This window comes from Monodon monoceros, unplaced genomic scaffold (assembly GCF_005190385.1).
Source record: "Monodon monoceros isolate NGI ecotype Baffin Bay Population unplaced genomic scaffold, NGI_Narwhal_1 Super_Scaffold_6, whole genome shotgun sequence".
Taxonomy (NCBI): Eukaryota; Metazoa; Chordata; class Mammalia; order Artiodactyla; family Monodontidae; genus Monodon; species Monodon monoceros.
This window is the reverse complement of record NW_021703783.1, coordinates 100,221,596-100,241,867: the sequence shown is the minus strand read 5'-3', so window position 1 is coordinate 100,241,867 and position 20,272 is coordinate 100,221,596. Positions and strand designations below refer to the sequence as shown.

At 49.5% G+C, this 20,272-nt stretch overlaps 1 protein-coding gene across 1 annotated transcript in view; it reads right to left on the bottom strand.

Annotated features, from left to right (window-relative positions):
- Positions 1-20,272, bottom strand: part of MOV10L1 (Mov10 like RISC complex RNA helicase 1) — a 44,573-nt gene that overhangs the window by 9,279 nt on the left and 15,022 nt on the right. Inside the window, exons 10-14 of the mRNA XM_029205749.1 lie at positions 17,057-17,171; positions 13,288-13,465; positions 12,923-12,993; positions 9,750-9,841; positions 335-393 (exon numbers count right to left, since the gene is read on the bottom strand). Coding sequence (XP_029061582.1) covers positions 335-393; positions 9,750-9,841; positions 12,923-12,993; positions 13,288-13,465; positions 17,057-17,171 — 515 coding nt within the window. The remainder of the gene's footprint in view (positions 1-334; positions 394-9,749; positions 9,842-12,922; positions 12,994-13,287; positions 13,466-17,056; positions 17,172-20,272) is intronic.

The following is a 20,272-nucleotide window of genomic DNA, read 5'->3' as shown; positions in this document are numbered from 1 at the left end:
GCACTGCTTCTCACCTACAGCATAGTGCCAGCACCGCATATTCTTGGCAACAAAGCCATTTACTTGTCTATTTGTAAGTACAAAAATGAGTTACATTTAGGGGGGAAAGCAGAGTGCAATCATTTTATTTTTAACAACTTAAGCATGCTATTTCTACATAGCTGAAATTGTAAGAAAACACTGAACGTCCCCAATAGAAAGGAAAACACTGGGCATCACACAGTTTTACTTCTAATGTATGAATGAAGAGACTGTGGTTTAGACAAAATTTTACGTGACGCTTCTAAAAATACTCTGGGAAGATGTAACACCGTCATTCCACAAAAGTTAATACCTTTTACGCCCAAGTGGACAACTTGTTCAAGTGCAAAGTGACACCGTCTGCTGGTGGTCCTGTGGGAGAGAGTGATGTGGGTCAGCACCCTGGGACCCTTAAGAAACACTCACATGAGACCAGGCTGGAGGAACCAGCAGGAGTTTTACGAGAAAGCCCTCAACACCTGTCAGGACAGCAGGGATGCCTTCCTTTCTGGGAATATTCCTGTTTTAATGTATAAAATGGACAAGTAGAAAAAAGAGGAAATATAGCCTGTGAAGTGTCAGAGCTGCATCAATAGGAAAATAACTTTGATGGTAAAGATTCACTCCTGTGAAATTTACTCAGAACAACAGTAAAAAAATAAACTGAAGCATGTTAAAAATGCTAAGTATTGGGGCTTCCCTTGTGGTGCAGTGGTTAAGAATCCGCCTGCCAATGCAGGGGACACGGGTTTGAGCCCTGGTCCGGGGAGATCCCACATGCTGCAGAGCAACTAAGCCCGCGAGCCACAACTACTGAGCCTGCGCTCTAGAGCCCGCGAGCCACAACTACTGAAGCCCGCGCGCCTAGAGCCCACGCTCTGCAACAAGAGAAGCCACCGCAATGAGAAGCCCGCGCACTGCAATGAAGAGTAGGCCCCACTCACCGCAACTAGAGAAAGCCCGCGCGCAGCAACAAAGACCCAACGCAGCCAAAAATAAAAAAATTAAATAAATTAAAAAATTATTAGACAAGCAAAACAGCAGGAAAATAAGAAGCATCCTCATGGGAAAAGTTAAAAGAAACAGACCCAGAAATGAACTAGACACTCAATTAGCATACAAGAAGTTCAAAACAGTTGTTATAAATACATTTAAGATTTAAAGATTGACATAATGGTTGAGCAGATGGGGAATCTCTACAGAAAAGACCCAACACAGCCAAAAATAAGATTAAAAAAAAAATTTAAGTTTATTAGAGCAAAAATTGATTCGAATCAGGCAGTAAAGCATCCCATTAGCAGACAGAAGAGCTCTGAGGAGATGTTCAAAATGAAAGACTTCTATAGGCAGAAGGGACCAGGGACAAGGAGTGATTTAGGCCAAAAGGCGGGTTGGGGCAAAGGTCACTGTCCTTGAGGGGACGGCAGGGGTCATTCAGGGAGACGACCCCCCCAGTGCTAATCAGGGGGTTCCTGGCTGACTGGTTCACAATTCCATTTCTGGGACAGCCAAGACTGCAATTCAGTAAAACCTCAGTTTGGTGACGTGGGGCTTAGTATAAGCGACTCCACTGTGGGCCTGTTCTCCATTTTTTTTTTTTTTTTTTTTTTTTGGCTTTGCCGCACGTCAAACGGGATTTTAGTTCCCTGATCGGGGATAGAACCCCTGTGCCCACTACAGTGGAAGCGTGGAGTCTTAACCACTGGACCGCCAGGTAAGTCCCTGTTCTCTTGTATTTTAACACAACAAAAAGAACAAAAAGTGGAAAATAAAATTCCACCTTCAATGGAACAAGATGACCAAAGCTCCAAAGCACAAAAGAAGAGAATGCTCAGAAAGGAGCATCTGGCCTCGAACAAGCAAAGGCACGAGAGCTGGTTCAAGCCACCTCAGAACTCCGGCCACAGGTGGATTTACGGATTTCCGGAAAATGCAGGTAACCGTCAGGACCCGCTCCCACAGCGCAGCGTTCTGTGGGCGTGTACGGGGCCAGAAGGAACCGGAGCCTCACCTGCAGGGCCCCAGGCTCCTGGCAGCCCCATCACCCCTGGGATACAATAAACTCCACTCAAGAGGAGCAGCAACCAGAAAAGACCCTCCTAGGACTTAGCAAGGCTGTGACTCCAAGAAAGAAAAGACAACTTAAAGCAGATGAATTAAAGAGGAAGAAACCTTCCAGTGGGAAGTCACCATAACAAAGACTCTAAAACGCCTGAGGAAACCAGACGTCCCGCCAACTTGCAGCCCAGCACCTTACCCCTAACAGCATGAAAACAGCATGAAAACACGAGCCAAACGTTTCCCAGGAAATCCTTGGAGCACATGACGGGAGGAATTCACCACACAGAACACCACGTTTTTCATCTCAGGCCTATAAGAAAGGTTCAACAGAAAGTTATCCAGTCGAAATATCCATCTCCTGAATAGGCTGAACAAAAAATTATTATCTCAAGAAATGCCAAAAAGGAAATGAATGTAATAGCTCAGAATAGAAACTGACCCTTAAAGTTCCTTAACACAATTAATCCGAAGGACAGCAAGAAACTAGATGGTAAAATACCAGCAGTATTTACTAAAACAAAAAACAAGACAAAGACACGGAGATGGAAGCCACGAGAGAAAAGTAAAGCAGCTGGGTGGGAGCTAACACAACAACAGACAAGGATTCCAAAGGAGGACAAAGAACAGAAAGAAAAGAGGACTTAAAGGAAACTCTCCTAGACCCCATACGGCAAAGATGACAATTCTCCCTGTTTTTACCATCATGGTACAAAGATGTAAGAATGTTTATTGCTTCACTGTCTGTGATAGGAAGAAGCTTAGAACCTAAAGGTCCAGCAGGGATAATAAAGACCAGAGCAAAACCCAACGGACTGGGAGTACCCTGGTGGCCCAGTGGTTAGGACATGGGCTTTCACTGCCGTAGACCCGGGTTCGATCCCTGGTTGGGGAACTAAGACCCCACTAGCCACGCAGTGCAGCCAAAAAAAACCCCCCCAAAAACCCAATAGACTAGAGACAGAAACACACGAGAGAATACTGATGAGGCTGGAAGTCCATCCTTCAATGAGATCAGTAAAGCCGACAAAGCTCTAGCCAAACTGACAGGAAAAGAAAGGGCAGACGTGTTGCCAGTCCTGGGAACGAGAGTGGTAACGTCAGCAAAGACTCTACAAACACTAAACGAACAATAAGGAAATATCATGAGCAATTTCACACAAATACATTAGATAACGCAGATGAAACGCACAAATCCGTAAAGACACACACACTACCAGAGTCCATGTGGCAAGAAACTAAGGTTCTTAACCTCCTAAAGAAACTGAATTTGTAGTCAGGAAGCTTCCCACAGAGAAAACTTCAGACCTAGAAGGTTTTGCTGGTAAATTCTACCAAGCATTTAAGGAAGAACTGATGAAAGTCATATTTTAAGGCAAGACAAGAAAAATTTAAACATAAACTTGTTCTCTGCCCTTTGGCCTCCTCCCTCCCCACTAGTGTGTACCTGCATCTGCGTTATGTGTTAACCTGACCTCCCCCATGGCAGAAATACCTGCTCAACCAAAGACTGATTTTTCTCCTTCTGGAGCCAGCCATGTAACTCCTTAGAAGATAACATTCCTTTCTCAGTCCTGTGAGGGGTCACGGTAACCCACCACTCACCTTGTACACGTGCAGACATCTTTGGTGGACTTTATGGACAAGGCCAATGTGTCGTTTCCCTTAAAGACAGTGATTGGTGCAGAACAGACAGGTCAGACGACCTGGGGACACTCTGGGCTGCAGTGAATGGCAGTTCTCAGCTTAAATACTTATGACCTTATTAGTGTTACCAGCTCTATTACCTGTATTCTTCCTATTCTTCTTAACAACAAGATTATTGCTTCCTGCATTACCAAATGTGTGACTAAGCCCCCGATAAAAATAATGATGACTAGGTGACCTGAAACAATTGACCAAATACATAGTTCCATAAGCTCAATGACTGCAGCAGAGTAACTCTAGATGTGGGAAGAAGCAACCAGAGGGAACCATTTCCTGGACCATAAATGACTAGAGCGACAGGTGGTCCAGAGGCTTTGGGCTATACTGTTAACAGGGCCTAGTCCAGCACACTGAGGGGCCCAGCAATGAAATCCCCATCTGAGCTGGGAATGAGCATTCCTAGCACCATGGGACAAAACGGTCACTAAATGCCTCCCAAACCTTGGCTGAAATTAAGACTGAAAGGGAGGGGACTGTAACATAAAAAATGTTGTCCACCCTCCAGTTCTACAAGAATCAAGTCGTTAACCACTGCACAGTACATCCCAAAAGGAATTCAGGGAAGATAAGGATGAAGCATTTGTGCTCTGGGAAAACTGGCAGAACTGGTCCTCAGATAGTTAGATATTTTCAGGAGAAAATTTTATAAACCCAGTATTCTGCTTCTTCCCATGTTTAGAAAAGCACTAAAACCATTAGCTAAGGCATCTGTTCCGTGTGAATAGCAGTGACCTCCCACCAAGCTGTGTGCTTGGTTGCATGCACCCCTTCAAAATCACACCTATACTGGTCTCCTCCCTACCTCTTGGGAACAGTCCTCAGAGCTTCTGAAAGACTGTCCCCCAGGTTATAATCCTCAGGTTAGCTAAAATAAAATTCTTCATTTGTCTCTTAGATTGACTACTGATTAATATTTTTGTCAACATAAGTAATACCCATTCTACACAAACTGTCCCAGAAAATGGAAGAGGAGGTGACACCTTCCAACTTACTGTGCGGCCAGTGTTACCTCGTACCAAAATCAGGAAAAGATACTTCAAGAAACTAAAGACCAATATTCCTCATGAACATAGATGAAAAAATTAATACAATTTTAGAAAATCAGATCTAACAATATATAAAAGGAAATTACGGCCAAGCGGGGTTTATTCTAAGAATGCAAAGTTGATTTTACAATCAATGTAACTGACTATCTTAATAGACCAAAGCTGAAAACCCACATGATCATCTCAATAGATACAGAAAAAGCATTTGACAAAATCCCATATCCATTTTTGATTAAATAAATCTCAGCAAACTAGGAGTCTATCTCCCTAACCTGACAGGGCCAAATACAAAACCTGCAGCCCACACAGCACTAGATGGTTCAAGAGTGAATGCTACTGGCCTAAGATCAGGAAAAAGACAAGGACGCCACTTCCCGCCACTTCCTACTTAACACCATTCTGGAGGCTCTAGCTAGTGCGAGGCGAGAAAAAACAAGATGCATCCAGATGAGAAAGGAAGCAGCAAAACTGTCTTTATTTGAATACATGATTTTACTGTATACACAGAAGATCCTATGTAATCTGTAAAAAGCTACTAGAACTATCAAGTGAGTTTAGCAAGCTGGCAGGATACAAGATTAATATACAAACATCAATTGCATTTAAAGAGTCAGGGACAAATTTGACAAAAGATATACAAAACCTGTGCAGTGAAAAGTACAAAGCACTGCCTAAAGAAATGAAAAATTGCCTAACTAGATGGAGAGATATACCATTTCCAAGGGTTAGAAAACTCAATATTAAGATGTCAATTCTCCGAATACCACTCAGCCATAAAGAGTGAAGTAATGCCACTTACAGTAACATGGATGGACCCAGAGACTATCGTACTAAGTGAAGTCAGACAGACAATGACAAATATTATTTGATATCACTTATATGTGGAACCTAAAAAGTAATACAAATGAATCTATTTACCAAAAACAGAAACAGACTCACAGACATAGAAAACAAACTTACGGTTACCAAAAGGGAGAGGGGAGAAGGATAAATTAGGAGTTTGGGATTAACAAATACACACTACTATATACATAAAACAGACAGCCAACAAGGACCTACTGTATAGCACAGGGAACTATGCTGAATATCTTCTAATAACCTATAAAGGAAAAGAATCTGAAAAAAATATAAACTGTATATAACAGAATCACCTTGCTGTACACCTGAAACTAAAACAATATTGTAAATCAGCTATACTTCAATTAAAAAAGAAAAAAGATGTCAATTTTCCCTTAAGTGGACCTAAAGAGTCAATGTCGTCCTGATCAGAATCTCAAGAGGCTTTTTGTAGAAACCGACAGGCGGATTCTAAAATCCACATGGGAATACCAAAGACCTGGAACAGCTACAACTCCGCAAGAGAGGGACACAGTGGAGGCCGTGCCCTCCCTGATTTCAAGACTTATCACAAAGGCACAGTGACCGAGACTCCGTGGTGTAGGCTGCAAGACTGACAGACGCACCAGTGGAGCAGAATGGGCAGCTTAGGGATAGATCCACATGCGTAGGCCAATTGGCTTTCTTTTCTTTTCTTTTTTTTTGGTTTTTATAAACCTTTAAGTATTTTAACATATGTATTTTAATTGGAGTATAATTGCTTTACAGTGTTGTGTTAGTTTCTCCTGCAGAACAAAGTGAATCAGCTATATGTATACATATATCCCCTCAACTGGTTTTCAAAAAGGTGAAAAGGTCACTCACTGGACAAAGGACAGTCTATCTTTTCAACAAATGGTGCTGGGACAACTGGACAGCCCCTGCCAAATCAATCCATACCTTGCATCACTTGTAAAAATTAACTTGAAACAGATCACAGCCCTAAATGTAAAACTTAAAGCTGCAAAATTTCTAGAGAAAAATGTAGGAGAAAATCTTTGTGACCTTGAGTTTGGCAGACTTCTTAAATGCGTCACCAAAAGCATGATCCATGAAAGAAAAACCGATAAACTGAATGTCATCAAAATTAAGAATTCCTGCTCTTCAAAAGGCACTACTAAAAATGAAAATACAAGCCACAGTCTGAGAAAATATTTGCAGAAAACATACCTGATAAAGGACTTGTACTGAGAATATGCGAACAACTCTGAAAACTCAACAATAAAGCAAACGATACAGAACGTGAACCACAGACCTGAGCGGGCACCTTCACGAAGGCCGAGTGCCGGCCAGCGAGCAGAGGAGGCGCTCGGCGTCGGTCATCACAGCAAGGTGAGCCCTCACTGCACACCGAGCCTGAGGAGGAACCACCGAGCACCCCAGGGGCTGTGCACGCGGGGAGCACAGTGGGAACACAAGCAGTGCAGCCACTTGAGGAGAGTCTGGCAGCGTCTCAGGAAGCTCAGTGTACACCTGCTGCCGCGTGCAGCCATGGCGCTGCCAGGCGCTTGCCCAAGAGAACTCAAAGTGCCTGTCCACACGGATGTTTACAGCAGCCTCACTCCTAACAGCCAGATCTGCAACAGCCCAGCGCCCACCCACAGACGCCTGGACTAGTAACCTCGGGTATGTTCTCATAATGGAGCATTACTCAGTCATGGAAAGGAATGAATTCCTGCAAAAGCAAGGCTGGATCTCAAAGTAATTAAGCTGAGTGAAAGATGCCAGGCAAAAAGGAGTAGGTCCTCACGTAAATTCTACAAAATGCAAACTAATGTGTGGTGCTTGGGAGCTGGGGCGCAGAGAAGGAAGACAAGGGCAGCAGGAAACCCCTGCGGTGCCAGACCTGCCTGCAGTCTTCACCGTGAAGCCCGTTTCACGGGGCACAAATGCCAGCACCGCCAAGCCGCACGCTTTAAACAGGCATAGATTACTTTACGTTCACTACCTCTCAGTAAGCCTACTTTCTAAAAAAGGAAAAATGCCTGCACGTAGCATAAAGGTGCAGCCGTCCGCCCGTCCAGAGGGCCCGGCCTCTTGGCTCTGTCCCTCCTGCTGCACTGCGGTGCCGCCCAGTCCTTCCGTTTGTCAAAATAAGTGGTAAATACAGATTTTTTAAAGTGTGAAATCACCTGATTTTGAGTAACTTAATGCAAAACCACCAAAAACTTATGTGGGGTGAGCAAACCCTCTGTGCAGAAGCAGCAGCAACTGGCCCTCGTTCCCGCCTCGCTCCCCACTTGGACGGCTGCAGACAGCATCCCCTCTGAACTCAAGATTCCGACATCCTGCCTCGACCTCAACTTCCTGTCTTTCCAGCACTCTGGGTCAGGAAACTGCCCGGTGGTCTTCAGCCCCACGGCCCTCTGGCTTCTTCCTGGTCACTTTCTTCCTAGGCTCACGCCCCACAGCGCATCTGTCCGCCCACCTGCCCGTGTCCTTCGGTCGGGCAGCTCTTGCACCGACTGCAGCAGTGTTTCCTCTGCCCCCGCCCCCGCCCCAGGTCCACATCCTCTTCTTTCTCTGCGAACATCCTCACCTCATGTCCTAGAGCGACAAGGAGCCCTTACAAATTCCCACTCACCATCGGCTCCCATCTCATGTGTGCCCAGCACAATGGAGGACGTGTGCCTTTGCCAAAGACCACGGCCTCGGCCCGGGTCCGGAGCCCGCGACCCCACGCGTCACTCCTGCTGCCTGGTCGCCACACCCACCTCACTGGCTTCACATGAGCGGTGCTGGCTCCTCTCACTGTCAGCAGCAAACCAGGCAAGGCCGCCCGGACCCTGGGCGCCTCCTCCTCACTCATCTCTCTGTCCTGCCTTCTCTGCTTTCCCAGCCAAACACCCTTCAAAAGGGCCGACTCCACGCCTGCACCATCCATTCACCTGCAACACCTTCCAACCTGGCTGCAGCCCAAACACTGAAAGAGTTCTTAAACAAAACACGAAAAGCACTCGTATAAAAAACCCTGATAAATCCCACTATCTTAAAATTACCACCTTCTGTTACTCAAAAGATATTTTAAGAAAGTGAAAAGACAAGTAACAAACCCAGAGAAGCTGTCTGTAATAGGTGTATCTAAGAATAGTCTAGCATAAAGGATACAGAAAGGACAGCTACAAATAATTTAAAAAATCAAATTATAGTCAATAAAAGACACGAGGAAGCATTTCACAGATGAAGGAATTTTACAGCCAATAAACAGGGGGACTCTTGACCTTAGAAGTAGTCAAAGAAACATACATCAAGACCATAGCGAGACACAGCTCACACCTACCAGGCAGGCACACGCCGAGGATTTCACAACATCAGGTTTCGGGAGGGCATTACAGACCCTGAGCCTGTGGGGCACTTCTGCCACCACGTGTACAGCTGGAACATTAGCATCCCCCAAACCCCGAGCCCACCCCGAAGTGCGCAGCCGAGAAAACCTGGGGGTGGGTGTGCACGAGGAGACAGCGGGTGTCCACAGCAGCTGCCAGAGCGCGGGCAGCGCTGTGCCCACCGGCAGGAGGGCAGACACGCGCCCGGTGGGGCACAAGGAGGCTGCGGACACAGCCCGCAGACCTTGTGTCAGCAAACCCACAGCTCCAGACCACAGGCGGCAAGTGCAAAACAGCTGCAACTAACGCAAACACTTGCCCGTGTGTGTGTGTCTGTGCGCAAACACACCAACTTCTGTTTTAAAAAGTAAAGGAGACAGAAACACAAAATCCCAGCTAATGGTGGGGGCTTGGTGGAGGAGGGGGAGAGACAGCTGGTGGTGGTGTCCCCGCCTCGTGACACGTGACAAGTGAGGTGGAGGAGGAGCGGCTGGTGGTGACGGCACGTGAGGGACCACGGATTCTCACTTAAGATCCAAAAAGGAACCGACATGCAAACGCTTACCAAACGGCTGGTGACAAAGCTGTGACCACAGAGGCATGTGACACGGGTGCAGGGAGCCCGCTCACAACCCGCGAGCACGCATGCCGCCCCCTAGGCCAAGGAAGGTGAGACAGCCGCCCACCCAGAAGGAAGAGTCTCTGGAAGCGTTACCTGTTGTATGTAAATTCCACATCCATAGGTTCAGAGTTATATGCTTGTTCAAACTCTGGATTAAGTTTAAGGGTTACATCTTCTTCATGAATCTAAAAATAAACAAATCATTTACTTTTTATACTATGTACTTGATTTCTTGGGACAATCTCCTATTCATGTTCAGCAACTCATCATGAAGCATTCATCCTACAGATCTGAGCTGAAATCTGGCATCTGAAATGAGTACAAGATGACGGGAAAGGGCTCAGTCACCACGCTGTTCCGCCCCCACCCCCAGCAGCACACCTGCCGACGCTTCCGCCTGGCGTGCGGGCTCGCGAACACAGGGTGTGCAAGACAGGCCGCCACCTCTGAAGGAGACACATGATCTACCGCAAAGAGCAGGGGGTGCCGGCCATGAGCCCCCCTCCCCCATCAGGACAGGGAAGCAGACATTCAGGGACCCTCCAGCCAAAGCTACGTCCTGCATAAGAATCCTCAGAGGCGCAGGAAGGAAACCCCACGCTGAGAGGAGCTGAGACAGGACAGAACACTAGGCAGCGGGGCCTCCCAAGAGCTGGGGGCCAGCAAGGGCAGAGGCTGCGACGTGAGGCTCACAGTCCCCCCTGCTCCCGGCAGAAGCAAACACAAGCCCCTTAAAAGGAAAGCAAGCCCAGCACAGGGTCCTGGGTTTCCCAGAGATTAAGACAAATGAAAATGAATCTGTAATCACAGACCATCAGGCACACAAGGAAACCACCAGCAGTGAGGACTGACTTGAATTGCTGTCAACAGATTGAGGCCCCAAGGATATCATTTACAGAAATTTGAAAAACTATGCAAAAAAAACAAACTGGGAAAACCAAGATAAGCAAGCATAAGATAACACAAACCTACACAACAGGGCAGCTTTCATGAGTCAAATAGCATTTAGAAACAAAAACTCTGCTTATGGAGCTAAACTTGGAGAGAAGGGAACAAGCGACCTGTTTGCTCCCAGCAGACAGGGAGGCCCTCTGCAGAGGTGTGGGTGGGCCAGGGGCAGTGCTGGCTCAGCCCAAGGAACCTTCCATCCCCTCCCCGCTGCCCGAAGCACCACGCTCTGCCTGCCCCACCATCCGGGGGCGCTCCTGAGGGCCCCGGTGCCTTCATGGCACCCAGGCCACTGCGCTGGCCACGGGGTTCCGGAGAATCACAGAAAGCAACAGCCAAGACCCGAGACAGGACAGCTTTAGCGGGCACCCATCACTCAGGAGCGGCCAGCTTCACGGATGGTCCCGCGGGAAGGTCGGCAGGGCAGCTTCAGCTCTGGACTCGCCAGCCTGGGAGTCAGGGGCCAAGGGGGCCTCACCCCTGAGATCCCTGGTCCTGCTTCTTCTGAGGTTTTAGTCCACAGGGCAGTCCTAAGGGCACAACTGGTCTACTCTCTGGAAGCTGAGATGGTCACTTGGCCATTCTGGGCTACTCACGCCCTTGCCAACAGCTAGGGGGTCTCACGCTGGGGAGGGTGATGGGCCCTCTAGCTGAGGCTGAGTGGCTCCTGCCGTGCAGTGGAGGGGGCACCCGGCCAGGCCACCTGTCACCAAGGAGAGTGAGCTCCTGCCCCAGGAAATCCCGGCTCCGCTTTCACAGGTGACAAGGGCTGCAGCTGTGGCCATCTTTCTACAAACGCCCCGAAAACCCCGTACCCACACCCCCACCCCCGTGCTCTCCCTCCCTTCCCAGACGTGGGCCCTTGTGGCCATGGTCACGGGCCCTGAGCACGCCCCGAGGAGCACAGGGACAGGCGTGTCCCAAGACGGGGCCTTGGCCCTGTGCGGGGAGTGCTGAGTGAGGGACGTGGGACCGCCCCCTCGGGGGGTGAGGGCCTTGTCTGCAGAGCTGGGTCAGTGCAGGACGTCAGGCAGGAGCAAGACGCTTCTGAAGGGAGAGAGTGACGTGGATGCCTGTGCGGGCAGGGAGGCTTCCGGTGCCCAGGACACACGCCCTCCAGGGCGGCAACTTATTCTGGGTAAACCACAACACGCGAGGCCTAAGAGGCTCACCCGACCTTCAGGCCTGGTCCAGCGGCCTGGGGCATGGGGACAGCGCATCCCGTCTCGAGGGTGGCGGGAGCATCCGCGTCCAAGCTTCTCTGACTTGGTGGGAGCAACACTACCATGAGGCCAGGCGGGGGCACACTTCTGCCGCGGACCAGCCTGCACCCCGACCTTGTTCTCCAGGCACAGCTCGCCCACCTGAGAGGCCCACTCGACTCAAAACACCACCTCTTCTGCTTCTATCGGCCCCAGCGGGCTTGTGTGATGCTGCGGTCCTGGCTGGCGCCCCGGCAGCCCGTACGGCGAGGTCTGCGGAGTCCGAGTCCCCAGCCTGGAACGGCGGCCCCTGCGATGTGCTCACGGCCTCTTCTCTCGCCTTCCCCAGCCTGGAGCGGCCGCCCCTGTGATGTGCTCACAGCTTCTCGCCTTTGGAGACGCCTTCTGGGCCCTTTCCACTAACAACATCTTTGCTGTCTTTTACGGTGATCAGATGCCACTTCCTCGTCTTCTCGAGGAGATGAACGAGTCTCCACACTGGATTATTCATGCCCGTCTTCCCCTCGTCCCCGGGGGCACATCGCCTGCTGCCCCAGCGAGGGCCCGGCCCCACCCTCGGGGGAGACTCTGCTGGTCCTCGTACCCCCCAACCCCGGCTTGGGGCTTCGGTGCCCCAGTTCCCACATCAGGCAGCGTGCGGGCTCCGTGGGTCCCTCCACGCGGCCCCCGAGCTCCGTCCCTGCGCTGTGCCCGGCAGGGAGCGGGGAGAGTAGCTGGAGAAGCCCTGGCCGCGCTCAGAGCCGCATGGGCACGGGGCCTTAGACCAACACAGCCTTCCCCGTGGAGACACCAGAGTGTTCAATGCGTAGGTGTGTTTTTCCTTCGCAGGCTCTCTCTCCTAGAACATGTTCAGAACGCCGAATCTGACTAAATGCACGCCTTATATGTGATGTACTCAACAGGTAAGTGTGTTTTACACGGCTGAAACTGATAAGATTTCTTTACACATCACATTTAAATATTCATTTGATCCTCAAACTTTCCAAAATACCATCAACACCAGGGGACCCCCACCCCGAGCTGAGGCAGGAAGTTTACCTCTGCAACCGTCCGCTGGGCTAGTCCAACATGAACTAACTAACAGTGGCCTCTCACCTCAGTCACATAGCCGATGTACTCGATGACGTGTCCGCTGTAGTCTTGAGTTTTTAAAATCAGTTTATCACCTAGTTAAAAACATTACCACACGTAAAACTACAAAATCAACAAGTTTTTTTTGCTGTACTGTAAAATCAAACACTCTGAAGAAGTGGAGTAAGACAAAAACATTACTGGGATCAACAGCTTAAAATCACGTCAGTGTGAAGAGAGAGAGGCTGGCCAAGTTCTGAGTGAAATTATAGCCCAAAGCAAAGAAAATCAGTGTGACTACTGCGTTGCCAGTTAAAAACATTCTTTTTCCTGACTGTGGTTCAATGTTTCTAGTCCATCTAGGAAAACATGACACGTAACAAACCTACCTGTGTAAAGAGAAGGTCTACTTTCAGCTAATCCTGGGACCTCCAGAACCAGCAAGTCCCCGTTTCTTTTCAAGGTGACCCCACTCATACTATACTCTTTCAGTTCTATTTCTGCATGAAGCTCCTCAAGCCAGAGCAAAGTTGAAAACTTCTCCTTGTGATTTGACACGTTCAAAAGCTGAAAAAGAAGCCAGCAAGTTAGCGAGCGCTGAGGACCACTCCACACACACCCACATTAGGAAGCCAGCAGCTCTGGGGTGGGTAAGTCCCACGGACAGACGAAACAGCCTTCAAACACTGACGACTGGGCAGCTCAGGGCAGTGGCCCTGAGATGGGGAACCATCTGAGTGAAGCCCCAACTGCCCAGCTCCTATCAGACAGAGCCTCCAAGCTCTGCTCAGAGCGAGCCCGGGGCAGCCCTGTGAGCCCTCCACCGCGCAGAGGTCAGCACACGAGCGTGAGAAACCACATCGGATGGGGAGACGCACATGGTGGGAGAACGGGGCTCCTCAGCCTCGGCACTTCCGACACCGGGGTGGACCGGCCTCTGGGGCAGGGCTGTCCCGGGCACTGCACAGTGTTTAGCAGCATCTCTGGCCTCCACCCACTAGATGCTGCTCACACACACTCTCAGTCGTGACAACCAAAAATGTCTCCTGGGGGGAAAGTTCGCCTGTTGAGAACCACTGGGTTGGAGGTAACAAATCCCAGAACTCACACAGGGCTGAGAATGCTGTGGGTCCCACCAGCCCAAATGGAAAGGCTTCAGATAAAGGGGCACTGGGTAGAGTACTCAGAAGGAATCAGCCCTATATCAGAAACAACTCTGGTCCCTCCTAACAAGGCTTCTTTTTTTGCGGTACGCGGGCCTCTCACTGCTGTGGCCTCTCCCGTTGCGGAGCACAGGCTCCGGACGCGCAGGCCCAGCAGCCACGGCCCACGGGTCCAGCCGCCCCGCGGCACTCGGGACCCTCCCGGACGGGGGCACAAACCCACGTCCCCTGCATCGGCAGGTGGACCCCCAACCACTGCGCCACCAGGGAAGCCCCTAACAAGGCTTTAAAGCCAGGCTTAAAAGTATCTGGCCATTTCCAAGTAACTTAAGTGCATCCCAGAACAAAGTTCAAAAATATTTTCAAGAACAGAAAAATATGAAATACCCAACAAGGTAAAATCCAGAATGTTTAGCGTCCAAACAAAGATGGCCAGGCACGGAACTAAGCACAAGCTACAACCCATAATGAGGAGGAAAACCTATCAACAGAGACAGAACCAAAAATGACACCTGTGATGTAACCAGTATCGCAAGAACATTAAAACACTTGTAACTGTACTACATACATTCAAAAAGTTGAGGAAAAAAAAACTGAAGAAAACAAAGGTGAAGAAAGACTAAGCATATCAAGTAGAGACAGAAAATATAAAAAAACAGCCTAATTGAACTTGCGGAGATAATATCAACAATGTCTGACATAAAAAAATACTGGGGCTTCCCTGGCGGCGCAGTGGTTGAGGGTCCGCCTGCTGATGCAGGGGACACGGGTTTGTGCCCCGGTCTGGGAGGATCCCACGTGCCGTGGAGCGGCTGGGCCCGTGAGCCACGGCCGCTGAGCCTGCGCATCCGGAGCCTGTGCTCAGCAACGGGAGAGGCCGCAACAGTGAGAGGCCCACGTACCGCAAAAAAAAAAACCAAAACAAAAAAAACACTGGATGGGACTGCACACTGCAAAAGAAAAAATCAGTGAACTCGAAGACACAGCAACAGAAACTACTCAGAATGAAACAGAGAGGAAAAAAGACCGAAGAGAAATGAATGGAGCAGCCGTGAGCTGTGGGGCAACTTCACGTGGCCTCATACACATGTAATGGGAACGTGGAGAGCGGGGCAGAAAGAATACTTGAAGATGGAATGGCCAAGAACTTTGAAATTTGAGAAAAACCGTAAATTCACTTTCTCCAGTAAGCTCAAAAAACCCAAGCCAAGGAACGTGAAGAAAACTACAGCAACTCACACTGTAAATTAAATTCCTTAAAACTAGTGAAAAAGAAAAAATCCTAAGAGGAGCTAGAAAAAAACACAGACTCCGTGCAAAAGAACCAAGGTGAGAAGGAAAGCAGAGCCCCTGGAGAAACGCCAGGAGGGAGGAGGTGCGTCTCTGCAGCGCCTGCCCAGAGGTCAAGACCAGGCGAGACCCGCAAGGCTGACAGACCAACCACTGCAGGGGATGCTCAGGTCCCCCAGAAGGATGGGAGGAGCCCCAGGAAGGGGACCTGCGTCTGGAGGCAGTTACAAGGGCACAGGAAGTCAGGAAGTACTGGGGTGACACATGCGTGAATTAAAGAATCACAAAGGGGCAAGTACTCTGGAACCTTAGACCATACAGCACTTTTTCATGACCATTACTATTATACTATTACGAATGCTAAAGACACCCACTTTCTTCTGGTAACTGCTACGCTCACGAGGAGATCCCTTCCCGGCACCCAGGCTGCATTACAGGGGAGATGCAGGCGCGCTTCCAGCACACGATGGTCCCGGAAGCTGCATTCGCATCGGCCTCAATTTCTCAGCCCCGAAGTTCTTCTCTAAGGTGTTTTAGGGCTGGTTTGCTGCTCCGGCCTCAGTTCAGGCCCTGCAACCATCACTGCAACAACTGCCTGGCGGATCTCCCCGCTTCCAACCCACAGTCCTGCCCACATACCCTCCTTGGTGCTGCTCCATCTGTGTGGTCGTGCCGTCCCTGGACAGTGCCCAGTGCCCCTGCGGCACCCTCCCCGCTGCAGGACGCCAGTGTGACCCTGGGGTGGGGCACCTCGGGCCGGTGGCACAGGCAACATCGCAGCACCAGCACCAGGGGCAGCTTCTGGCCCAGCCCTGCCGTGGGCCCAAGGCCCAGCAGACAGACGGCTCTGTCCATCAGTCCCAGGGCAGGCGTGCTCCTCGGTGCCACCCAGCTTCCTCCCAAGCCTCCTTTCCTCTCCGCCTGCCACCCCAGCTCTCCCAGATCAGGGCTCCCTCACCCTCCACAAATCTCCGGCGAGCCCCAAGTCTCCCTCCAGCCACCATCCAGTCTCCTCCCTCCTTGCCCTGATGCAGCACAGGCCCCAGCCCTCACTCCACTCACCCACTCCTCAGGCAGCAGACACCCAAACCCTCGGGAAAGTGCCCTCCTGGAAAGGGGCCGCGCTCCGCCATCGCTGCCAGCGGAACAGACACTCTCCCTCCCTCCCTGGACCCCTGCCTCAGCCTTGCTCAGTGCTGCCCCTGCCCTTGGCCTCCTCTGGCAGGTCCACCCCTTCTCACAGCTCTGACCACCACCTGCCACAGCGGGCAGGCTCAGACCAGGCCTCCCCCAGCGGATCTGAAACAGCCCCACCAGGGAGGGTGACAAGGAGAAGACCTGCTAGAGGAGCCCTACGGGAGGCCTGGCCTCCTCCTCCCCCACCCCACTCTGGTCTGTGTGGCTACAGGCCTTTTCCCGGTTCCCCTGCTTAGCTGCTCAGAGCTCTGTCACAAATGGAAAGCTGCTGGGAGGCTCGGCCACGGGGTAGAAGAGAGGCCGGGATGGGGCCCCCCTACCCCCGCTTTGCCCCCAGCCCCCAAAGCCCCGACAATCTGCAAAGGGGCATAGTGATGGGCCCCGCCGCTCCCGGGGTGAACACAGCCCACACCAGGGCTGAACCCAACAAAGGTTCACCCTGAGTTTGTTCAGAAAACAACTCGAGTGTGGTGAAGAATCAGTACTTCACGTGAGACACTTTTCCTACCTCTGCGAGTAGCGGCTGAAAGGTCAGGATGTCGATTTTCTGCCCCACGCATTCTTTAAGCCTGTCTGGTATCGGGTACTGCGGGAGAAAACTCGGAAGCTGTCGTCTCAGGTTCCTTAAAAGGAGATTCGCAAGTTAGAAACAACCCTTCAGCACCAGGCACTTCACCCCAGACGTTTCCCCTTAAACATCCTTTCCTATTTCAGAAAGACAGAGGTTCAATCACCAAAAACAACTGGTACGTGACCTGCTGGCCTCAGGCAGTGGTTTGCAAAGTGCTGTTTAGCTTTGGCGCCGCTCTCCCGGGAGCTGCTTTGCCTCCAGCAGAACATGCCAAACTCCCAAAAGCCCCTGGGACCAGTGAGCTTGAAAACACTGTTTCTAAGCTTCCAATAAGCTCAACTCTTACGCTTTATTTTTTTCCTTCCAGTTTCACGGACGTGTAATTGACGACAGCACTGTAGACACTTAAGGTGCGCAGCATAATGATCTGACTTACATGCATCATGAAATAATGACCACGGTAAGTGTAGTGACCACCCACCTTCTCATATAAAACTAAAGAAAGAGAAAAAAATATCTCCTTGTGACGGGAACTCCCAGGATCACTCTCTTGACACCTTCCACATATAACATACTGCCATGTTCATTACATGTGTCACGCTGTACATTACATCCCTAGTACTTATTCATCTTTTAGCTGGAGGTTTGTACCTTCTGACCCCCTTCATCCAATTCCCCCCGCCAAACCCCACCTCCGGTGACCACAAATCTCATCTCTTTTTCTGTAAGTTTGTTTTTGAAGTATAATCGATCTACAACACTGTTATTCCCTATCACACAACACAGTGATTTGATATTTCTGTACATCTCAAAATGATCATCACAGTAAGTATAGTTACGATATGTTACCACGCAAATATATTACCCTGTTATTGACTGTATTCCCCACAATGTGCATAGCCATCTATCCCTCCATCTATCCATCATCATCTAGTCATCCATCCATTCATCCATCTATGGTTATTGAAGTTGCTGCTCTCTTAAGTTCAAATGCATTTTTAACAACCCTGCATTTTTACTCTCCTCCCACCATGATTATTGTTTTTTTTTTTAATTATTTTTTATTTTTGACTGTGTTGGGTCTTTGTTGCTACATGTGGGCTTTCTCCAGTTGCGGAAAGCAGGGGCTACTCTTTGTTGTGGTGCACAAGCTTCTCATTACGGTGGCTTCTCTTGTTGCGGAGCATGGGCTCTAGGTGCGCGGGCTTCAGTAGATGTGGCTCACAGGCTCTAGGGCACAGGCTCAGTAGTTGTGGCGCATGGGCTTAGTTGCTCCGTGGCTGTGGGATCTTCCTGTAGCAGGGCTCAAACCCGTGTCCCCTGCATTGGCAGGTGGATTCTTAACCACTGCGCCACCAGGGAAGCCCCATGATTATTGCTTTTGACATCATATTTGACATCTTTTTGTTCTGTGTATTCCTTAACTCCTTATTGCGGATATATATGATTTTACTACTTTTGTCTTTCAACCTTATTACTAGCCTTATACGAGGCTGGCTTTACTACCTTTACTGTATATTTCCCTTTTCCTATAAGCTTTTTCTTTCATAATTTTTATGTATGTAGTTGTGGTCTTTTCTTTTTGGCTAGAAGAAGTCCCTTTATCATTTCTGGTAAAGCTGGTTTGGTGACTCTGAATTCTTTCAGCTTTTGCTTGTCTGTAAAGCTTTTAATTTCTCCATCAAATCTGAATGAGAGCCTTGCTGGGTAGAATATTCTTGGGTGTAGGTTCTTCCCTTTCATCACTTTAAATATATCATGCTACTCCCTTCTAGCCTGCAGAGTTTCTGCTGAAAAGTCAGCGGGTTGTCTTATAGGAGTTCCCTTGTACCTAATGTGCTGCTTTTAATATTCTCTATCTTTAATTTTTGCCTTTTTAATTACAATGGGTCTTAGCATGGTCTTCTTTGGGTTGATCCTGTTTGGGACTCTCTGCGTCCTGGACCTGGATGTCTGTTTCCTTTCCCAGGTTAGGGAAGTTTTCAGCTGTTATGTCTTCATGTATGTTCTCTGCCCCTTTCCCTCTCTCTTCTCCTCTGGGACCCATTTGATGGTGTCCCAGTGCTCTCTCTTTTTTTTCTAAATATAGATTACTTGCATTTTCTTTTTTTTATACATTTATTTTTTATTTATTTATTTTTGGCTGTGTTGTGTCTTCGTTGCGGTGCGCAGGCTTCTCATTGCAGTGGCTTCTCTTGTTGCGGAGCACGGGCTCCAGGCACGCAGGCTTCAGTAGTTGTGGCATGCAGGCTCAGTAGCTGTGGCTTGCGGGCTCTAGAGTGCAGGCTCAGTAGTTGTGGCGCACGGGCTTAGCTGCTCCGCGGCGTGTGGGATCTTCCCGGACCAGGGATCGAACCAATGTCCCCTGCATTGGCAGGCGGATTCTTAACCACTGTGCCACCAGGGAAGTCCTGAGTGTTCGCTTTAGGGACGCTCCTGTACAGTGACAATGTATTAATATTCAATGGGGAAAAACTTACCAGAGGATTAAATACTTGTGCTGTTGCTCTATTTCACTCCTCTAGTTAAGCCAAACTGTAACGGGAAAGCCGCTTGGTGCACCACTAAACGACAGCCAGAGGTTCTTAAAAGCTCCTGTAACTGGAGTCCAGCCATGTGGACCTGCTGCCCACAGGCCACGTGACTTCTTGCTCCCGTGTTTAGGTTCCATCCCTAGAGCCACTCAACTACTGTTTACACGCCCAATGACTGTTCTTACTTACTGATTGCTGTTGACTGCTCAGTGCCAGAAATGGCACGTGTGGGGCAGGGGGGGACTAGCACTTTACAAATGAAACTAAGGCTCAGAGATGTTGAGAAACTGGCCTGAGATGGCACAGCTTCCGGGTGGCAGTGCTGGGATTCAAACAATAGTCTAACCCCAAAGGTCAATAAGCACACAATACTTGAACAGATTTCCCTTCAGCCCACGAATTAGTGGAAGCCCACAGTACCTTATCTTCAATTGTTCCCAGGTCAGATGTGATCTGAGATTCAGGACTTCCCACCACAGAAAAACAGCATGTGCCATCCCAGTGAGTTCTGGGCAGCAGCTGAGGGGGCGTGTCCACACGACTAAGTCGTGGAATGTCCTCCAGCCTATAGGTCATGATTTTTTGGCACCTAACTTAAAAAAGCAAAATCTGCTTTTCA